At 35.5% G+C, this 9,480-nt stretch overlaps 1 protein-coding gene across 1 annotated transcript in view; it reads right to left on the bottom strand.

The window, feature by feature from the left end:
* LOC129100907 (probable phospholipid-transporting ATPase IM) overlaps window positions 1-9,480 on the bottom strand; it is a 48,556-nt gene that overhangs the window by 17,519 nt on the left and 21,557 nt on the right. The window contains exons 5-11 of the mRNA XM_054610447.1: window positions 8,847-8,945; window positions 5,648-5,709; window positions 3,151-3,223; window positions 2,500-2,570; window positions 2,186-2,268; window positions 665-823; window positions 413-501 (exon numbers count right to left, since the gene is read on the bottom strand). Coding sequence (XP_054466422.1) covers window positions 413-501; window positions 665-823; window positions 2,186-2,268; window positions 2,500-2,570; window positions 3,151-3,223; window positions 5,648-5,709; window positions 8,847-8,945 — 636 coding nt within the window. The remainder of the gene's footprint in view (window positions 1-412; window positions 502-664; window positions 824-2,185; window positions 2,269-2,499; window positions 2,571-3,150; window positions 3,224-5,647; window positions 5,710-8,846; window positions 8,946-9,480) is intronic.

Here is a 9,480-nt window from a genome sequence, read left to right as displayed (position 1 = left end):
TTTGTGTTTTTTCTGTGGTGAAACTTTTACGCTGCCATTTTGGCCAGAAACCCCTTTGTAAAAAGAGATTCATAATCTCAATGGGATTATCCTGGCTAAATAAAGTTTAAATAGAAATAAAATAATAATAAAAAACATGCGTATTTGGTTTGCTTATGGCAAGATAAACTACTATTTATTGATTGATGTTTGATGGTTTCTTTTAAATCTGTCGTCCCTTAATTTACTTCTTTTTTTTTTTACTTTTTGCCGTTTTGTCTTTTAAGTCTGTTATCTGTGTTTTTATGTGGTGAAACTTTTACGCTCCCATTTTGGTCAGGACCCCCTTATAAGAAAGATTAAAAATTGAATAGGCTTATCTTGACTAGAAATATAAAATAAAAAAACCCGCTCAAATCCTTTGAGGACTCACACAGAGGACTAGGACGTTCATCAGGCGGTCTATGCTGGTCCTCTTGAACGTGCTCTTCCCACAGTTCTGCATCAGCTTCGTCTCCGGACCTGCAAAGAAACCAAAAAGAGGAACAGTAACAAGAAAGTCATCATTTTACCTCATCACCCATCCTCTTCCTCTATTTGAAACTGTCTTCATGTGAAATAAGATTAAAATCAGACGCGTTAAGTTTTGTTCTTTGTATCTCTCTATTGAGAAATCCTCCCTCACCTCCAAACAGCACCAGTCCGAAGCACCACTCGGTGTTCCTCAGGGTGCAGCCTCTCAGCAGGATCTTCTCGTTGTCCAGAGAGTATTTCTGTCCGGCGTAGGTCAGCGTTCCTGTGAAGCGGTCGAGGCGGTTGTTGGGGGGTTCACAGCGTACCTCACCTTAAAGGGGGGGAGAGAGAGAGAGAGAGGCGGGGTTGAGTTTGGGTTTAGGGTGAAATGAGATATTAAAGCATATAGTGCATATAGTGCATGTGTGACTATTGCATTCATTCTGATTAAATTAGAAGGTTCTGTTTGTGAAAATCGTTTGTGTTTGTGAGGGTGTTTGTTGTTGTCAAAACCGTTTATCATATGCATGGTTGTGATGATGATAAGATGAGATAATAATAATAACCAGCTGCAATAGAAAACTTCTGAAAATGAGGGGTAGTGGTTGAATATTAACAATATGTACTTATTTGTACATATAGAAAGAATAATGAGCATTTTAATAATTTGCCTACTTTGTCCTTTATCAAGATAACATATTTATCAATCTAAATCTCTATATATATAAAAAAAATATATAAAAATGAACCTTTGCAATCATTATGTTTCAGCGGATTGTTCTTTCTTCTCAGTGGAAATTTCATTTCTGTAAATATTTTTCAGCCGTTGTCTTGTGAAATGTTGTTATTTTGTAAAGTTGGTAGCCAAATAAGTCAGTAAATAGTCACTATGGGGCTTGTGATGATCATTTGTCATTTATTTTTACATCTTAAAAATAATTGGTAAGTAGAGTGATTGTAAAAATATTAAATACACTTGCAAATATAAGAAATGTGTTAGTTTTGAGCCCTTGCCCCAAACTAGTTTTAAAACCAATTTGCTACCTAGGAAAGAAAACAAACCACAGTGAAAAAGAATGATGTATGGAGGGTGGAGGATGAGTTAAGAAGAAGCTGTTTTGAAGTCTGGTGGTTCGGCAGTTGATACTTAATATATATATATATATATATATATATATATATAGATATATATATGTATGTTATATCACAGGGTATGTGATACTTTTTTGGGTATGATTTCTCTTGTTTATGTGCTCTTTTTGCTGTTGTGCTTCAGTGTGCAAAAAACTAAACACAATACTATTTCTGTTTGTGCAGCTTCTCCAGGTAATAGAGGAGGTCTATAGCCTCTGTCAAAGATATTTACTGTATCAGTATCTTTGTATCAGTGAGTGTGTTTATATGACTGGTATTCTGATTAAAAGCAGTTTGTTGAGAGTATCCTGGTTGTATGTTGTCCATGTAAACATTATATCCTGGTTTCAGAAACCTGCACATTCTTCCTGCAGAAAAAAGCAGGAAACTTCTATCCAGGCTTCTAAACATTCTGTGTTGGTTCAAAACAGAGCGATGTTGAGAAATCAGGAAATAAGTGCAAACAGATGATCAGGAAATGGGATACTGTGTGTTTGTGTATACTGGGCATGCTTGTACTTTCAGAAACCAGCAGTTGGTTGTACTGTAGTAATCTCACCGTTGAAGTCGGCCAGTTTTTCGATATCCTCTCCCAGGTCTCCTGTCACGGTCAGGGCCTGTCTCACCTTCAGGTTAGTCTCTCTGAGGAAGAGGAGGAGAGGAGGACGATAAGAAAAAGAAAGAATAGTGAGGGTGATACAACGGAGACCAAGAGAAGAAGGAAGAGAAAGTGTAAAAGATGAGGACGACGAAGCGAAGAAGAAATAAATGAGGACAAAAAGGAGAGTAAATGTGTATTTGACTACATGTTGATGCGTATAATTGTACGTTAAACAAGTTCACATCATGTCGGTACACAATGAATAGACTAACCCATCCAGCTCTGCCGTCTCGATGTACACCAGGTTCAGTGGTTCACTGCTGGAGAGCAGCAGGAGGTCGGCCTGTAATTACAGCACAGAGGGATTTATCACTGAAATCTGTTGTTTGGTTGTCTTTCTGATAAACAAAGCATTAGTGTTCTTATTCATCATACTTCTGTATATTTCGAACAATGTCCCACATATTTAGACTTCAGCTTCATGCATGCATGACGGTAAAAATGCAGCGATTTCCAGCACTAATAACACAATATCCCTTATCTAATAAAGTTTATCTCAAAGAAGGAAGTAATTGTAACTTTACACCAGTTTGCATATTTGCTTCTACTGAGCGCTTTGTGGATTCTATTTCCTTTGCGAGAAAAAGAAGATGTTGTCCAAAGACTAAATATTGCAAATTCCCCAAAAATGTAATGAGGCAACATTTAAATCTTCAGTGGTCTTCATGATGCTTTGCTTTCTTTGCACACACATACACTAAACATGCAAACATTTTTGCAATGACACAAAAAATGTAAAAATAAATAAATAAATGTTTTAAAAAAAAAACTCACCTCACATTATATAATAGAACAATAAATCAAGATGACAAGTAGAATACAAAGGAAAAAACAAAATGCAAAATCTAAAGGCATTTACTCACGGTGACAAACTGGTTGTTTTCCAGTTTGATGATGTCTCCCACCTGGACGTCCATCCATTTCTCGCTGCGCAGTCTGAGGACAGGAAACAGGCCGGTTAGTTAAATGTTTGAACTTTTTCTTTGAGGAGTGTCAGGAAATAAACTTTGGCCATGAATAAGCACTGAACACCGAGGTCGTCCTAATATCAGTTCCCTTTCCTTCTCTGCATGTTCCTGCCAGTTTCCTGTATTATCTGTCAGCGGATCTGTCTGCCAATAATAGTTTTTTTAAAACTTGGCTGGAACACAAATATGTTTGCTTTTCAGGGTTTTTCCATTTCATGCCTCAGTTTGTGCCGCTACTTTAAACTCATGTTTACGTTCAACCCTCTCTAGTTTGTTAGTGTTTGTAATGTAATGAAAGAATAATGAGCATTTTAATAATTTGCCTACTTTGTCCTTTATCAAGATAACATATTTATCAATCTAAATCTTTATATATCTAAAATAAATATAAAAATGAACCTTTGCACTCATTATGTTTCAGCGGATTGTTCTTTCTTCTCAGTGGAAATTTCATTTCTGTAAATATTTTTCAGCCGTTGTCTTGTGAAATGTTGTTATTTTGTAAAGTTGGTAGCCAAATAAGTAAGTAAATAGTCACTATGGGGCTTGTGATGATCATTTGTCATTTATTTTTACATCTTAAAAAATAATTGGTAAGTAGAGTGATTGTAAAAATATTAAATACACTTATCAAATATAAGAAATTTGTTAGTTTGAGCCCTTGCCCCACCCTTGTTTTAACTCATGTGCAATGACATTTTACCCTCCGTCAGGCCTCTCATACCTCCAAATTAATTAAATTATGCATTTCTGATAATAATATCCACATTCACAGTCTTTGCTGGGAAAAGAATCTGCTTCATTCAATTGTGAGAACTTAAATAGTTTTCACCCTCTTTTATTGAAAAAAAAAAGATTTGTAAAGAAAAAAGAAAGGAAAAGTTACTTTAATAATGAATATGGAACCCAAATCTGTAGAAAACAAACAATGTTTGTGCATCGGATCCAACACATACCAAATCAAACATTCCTTACATATTTAACAAAAGCAGGCATCAAGTCAACAGGAAGAAATCAGACTCTTCCTCCCGTCCTGCAGCTGCTTCCCGTGGATCCCTAAACACTAAACTACACTAAACTATAATACACTAAATATACAGTTAGTTAATGCTGCGATCTTACCTTATACCCACAGAGGTCTAAGCTCATCAATAATGTTAAATATAACATGTTGATCATATATATTGTCCTTGTATTATGTTTATACAGAAGCCAATACTTGATTGATATTATTGAGGACACTGAGGTTATTTTTTCGGTGTTGTTTCTAGATATTTGGGGATTTTAACAATCTGAGGACGGGTTTAAACGTTACAAATAGACGTCTCTATAATTACGCTTTATTAATTTATTACTAAAAGCTATCACTGACATTATTGTTTTTCTATAATCTATTGAAGATGATCAATTTTATTGCTCTGTTTGAGTATGACCTCCTGATTTTGTATGTCTTATTATTTCTTTTTTTATTTCTTTTTTTGTCATAATTGGTATTTTTTAATTATCTTGTTGTTATTTTAGTTTTTTGTTAAATGTTTTGTCTAATTGTGCTTGAAAATGAGATGGTACATCTCAAGGGGTTATTTCTAATAAAGAATTTCCATTAAAAAACAGAAAGAAATTACACATGGTTGAGTCTTTAGGATTAATTCAGATTTTATTTTGATTCAATATCTCTAAATTTGGTTTTAGGCAACAAAAAGCCCAAAAAACAAAACATAAAATACATTTTAATTAAAAAAAAATTAGTATTTAGTACAGCTTTTTCCCCCAGATTTAAATATATATGGTTTGCACCAGCCATTAGACCTTTTAGAGATATAAAGGTACATTTTTAATAAATAAGGAAAAAAGTAGAATACGTTTTTTGGTGTCTACTCAATCATTTCTTGAAGGGGTGTTTGTATGACTTTCAATATTTCTGTTTATGGACAAACCCATATCTTTGACCTTTCTAGTATATTTTTAGAGTATATTCCTGTTTATGGACAAACCCATATCTTTGACCTTTCTAGTATATTTTTAGAGTATATTCCTGTATTTGGACCCATCGGTGTATTCCTCGTGTGCCACCAACAGGAAGCAGCTGCAGGATGGTGGGGAGCGCTTGTTTTGTATCCTGTTTGACCTAAGTTCTACTATTCTAAATATGTGAGGTATTTTTGATTTGTACATGGAAAATGATTGGGCATGATCCACCCTTGGGGACAAGCAAAACATTTTCACTTTTAAAGCTAAAGGGCATCCAGGAAGGTTTCCTGAGGAACACCAAACTGCACGGAAAAGATTAAGGACTTTGATGGTGCCGCCCAAAATCCAGGATGTAGCTGCCTGAAACTTTGAATATATGAACACAGGTGTATTTCCCCATGATTCACATGAACAAACTTACTTTCTGTCAATAAGGACTTGAACTTTTCTGTTGTTGACTTGATTGTCGCTCCTGTGGCGATTCTGTAAATTACACACAAAAACACACATCATCAAACTATGAATCATAAAAGGTCACAATGAACTGGAGGTGTTGTGATGTTGGAGTCACAGTATGAAACAGGAAACTCCCATGAGAGATATTCAACTGTATTCGACCTTTGACTATTACTGAAACCTCTACAACCCTTCTAACCAATCATGACACTGTCACGCTGACGGCTCCTTTGTCCCAGGCCGTCTATCGCTTTAATTTATGAAAATTATTTATATCTGTGAGTGAGAGACAGTCAGGTGGTTTCCCCTTTTTGTAATCGACAACACAACTTTCTGGGAAGTGTTTCATCACTGTTTTCTGATGCAATGTTTACATACTTTAACAGACAAGTTTACAGCTTAATCCTTATAGTAACTACTCAATTAAGTATTTAAAGTTACTAAAATTGCACAGGTCAAATATTATAAAGAGCAATAGAAGCTTTAGCCAGAACGAAAGCCCTCATACTTCTTTCTCTCCTGTGACGGATGTTAAAAATACACAATAAAAGAAAGTTGAAATTCAAAAGAAAATTCCAGTGTCCTATGGGTTTTGGTTTGGGTTTCCTGTTCTACTTTCTGGCAGGTCAAGTTGCTGTTTTCACCTTTTAGAATATTTGTCGCCATCCCAATTTATGATGACGGCAATTATAGGTTCCCAACTTTTTGGGCTTTTGATCCTTTAAAATAAAACAAAACAAACCTTCCTGTCGTCAGATTTGTTTCAGCACCATTATTGACTTGTTCTATTACTTTTTACATGTTTTCAAAAAAGATTTTCTGAAAAGGTAAAATCATTCAGCCATTTACAAGGAAAAAAAGCAAAGATTTGAGGGAAGTCTGACAAAATAGGCTTAACTATGTGTACTAATGTTTTTTTTCTCTCTTCCTCTTCTGTTAATCATCTCAAAGTTATTTTAGGAGTAACCAAAACCAATTTGTGAGCCACTGAATCAGAAAATGATTGTTGTCTAACTGTGAAACTAATATAAAATGAGTCTTGATCCCGATTAAATGCAGAAATATAACATCCATGGACTTAAAATTAAGCAATCTAATTAGTATTATCTAAAACATTTGAATATATCTACTAAATTCCTGCAGTTCAGTGGGAGGAAGCTTATAAAACTGTCCTTTCACAGCAGCTTTCCCAACACTGACATCAGTTATTTCAGCATCTGTTTTGCAAGGTCATCATCCACCTTTCGACACACGGTCGGTCTGGGGTTTTTGTGTACCTGCGCAGATCAGCTAAAGCCTGAACTTAGTGGCTTCACTAAAGGAACAGATGGTTACCGGCGGTGGCGGTGACGGGGGAGGAGGCGTTCAGGATCGCCACCTCTGCCAAACAAAAGCACTCTTGTCCTCCTCAGTCAGCTAATGTTTAACTTATGACAACTTTTATTACCTCTTGGTGGTTTGGCATTATGTTATTGGATGCCACACACAAACACACATATACACACAATCTCACGCACACACATTTGTTTGGTTGCCCTTGACGGCTGAAATGAAAAAGCCATTTTCCTTTCATTGTTTTAGAGGTACGTCAAACAGTTTGTCAATCATTACCAAAAAAAAAAATCTGCTTCCTGATGAGCCTGCAGTGTAGGTCAGCTATGATGTCATCAGGGGAACTTCAGTTATTTCTTCATCTGTCTCAACGCCCATGTGAAATCATTATTTTTGTTTTGTCACCAAAGGAGAATTGCAACATCACAAGATTATTACAAATCTTTTTTTCAGGTCCCACGGTTTAAGAGGAGGGTGAAGTGTTTTGTACATGTGACATTCTTCCCACAGTCAGGGAGCAAATGTTGATTTTTAGCTACTTGAGATAAGAAACATGTTAAAAAGACATATCATAAAGGTCATTCACTTCAGACCAGAGGAGTGAGTGTGTATCAACATCACCTGCTGTGAAAACACACTTAAAAGATTTTAGCACAAATTTTCGACATTTTTCTGCAGGATTGGTTGTCGTCTGTCAGTTTGACGGGGGTCATAATACCGGATTAAATGCCTGAGCGATCTGGCTTGTTATCTTGCAGGATGAGCAGTGCAAATGTCCTGTTTTAATTATTTTTGTAGTACTTCATATATATATATATATATATATATATATATATATATATATATATATATATATATATGGTGAAAACCGTATTCTTGAGACTCCTGTGATTCTAAATTCTACACTATTCCTTGTTTATGTTTGGTGTGAGGAGACACGTCAAGGTCAGTCAATCTGAGCATAAATGTCAAAGGTTCTGGCCGTGAAGAAAAGCAGATTAAAACGTGTAGTGCGAGTTAGCAAAACATACAAGAATATTTAAAAAAAATCACACTGCCTCTGTCTAGCTTTATTTAGCCACTGTGTCTTCACATCTTCTGTAAATGACAAAATAAGTCGTATTAATTACCTGGGCGTTCAAAAATATTACTTTTTAAGTGGTTTCCCTTTATGTTTTGGGTCTGTTAAAGCCTTGGAAGCTAAAATGACTTGGTCAAGGTTATGGAAAGATCACCTTAAGTTAATGGTTAAAAGAGACCAGTGTTGACGGTTGTTAAGAGACAGAAAAGAAACCAAAGTCTTCCGTCTGAAAGCCACAAGCGTTGTTAGCGCAACCATTCATCCTCACATCCATCCACACTACCTCCACCTTTGCTGCTGTAAGAGGACAGTCTTTGTTCGCATGACCTGAGGAGGTCACTTGTTGGGAAAACAATAACAGATAATGTTTTAAGCCAGTGGTTCCCAAACTGAGAAGAAGATTTTCCAGAATTAAGAGACATGCGCTCAGTTTCTACATAGTAAATATAAAATCTTTACAGTGACAAAGGAGAATTTTGGGAACCACAATTTCAACCAAAGTAAACTACCAACGCTGTCATTTTTTTAGATAATGATTGTTGATGGTTGTTAAGTCTGCAGTGAAATCTGCTTTCACATGCTTTGGGAACAGGGAAGTGAATAAAAATCAAGTTAATGTATACCATGATTCTTCTCCAACAGTATGTTTATTTAGCAGGTATTTGATTACTGTTCTAGTTCCTCAAAATCAAAATGGTGGAATTTTTTTAAAGGTGAAATGCTACTCTAATACAAAAACACGTTTGCTTACGATATCGTCGGTGGCATCCTTGGCAGCGGTGACTGTCAGCACGAGGACCAGAGGTACGACGGTGGTGAACCAGGACAGAGAGGAGATCTGAGGAATCACCTGAAGGACACAAACACACAGAAAACTGTCTTTAATTCACTTTAGTTAAACTTTAACGTCATTTTTTGTTTTCATAGCTGGTGAAAGGTGAAACAAAAAACATACGGTGTGTGGACGATAGACAGAAAAGTAAAGAGACTTCAGTCAAAAGAGCATATGAGGAGAAACAATTAAAGACAAACATTTAAATGACAAAACAAAAATGAAGAAATGAAGACTCAAGTAGAACAGCAAACAATGAATGCGATGCACGAATAACAAGTATAAGAGATTCAATTCATTTTAAGTGACTACAAAAGGGAAGATGTTGGTAGAGAGAGGTTACAAAAAGAAAGATGTTTGTCGGAGCGTTTGCATTATTGCAAACTTGGATTTAAAGAAAGACGTATATATTCTGAAAATGAAGTACTATTAAAAATTGTTCTCATGTTTTTAAAACTGAATACATACATGATACCAAAAAGAGCACAATTTAAACTAGATTTGAGGATGAAGATCATTGTTTATTAACGTTAAACCTCAAAGACATTCCTGT

Source organism: Anoplopoma fimbria, chromosome 13, assembly GCF_027596085.1.
Source record: "Anoplopoma fimbria isolate UVic2021 breed Golden Eagle Sablefish chromosome 13, Afim_UVic_2022, whole genome shotgun sequence".
Taxonomy (NCBI): Eukaryota; Metazoa; Chordata; class Actinopteri; order Perciformes; family Anoplopomatidae; genus Anoplopoma; species Anoplopoma fimbria.
This window is presented reverse-complemented; position numbering and strand designations above follow the sequence as displayed.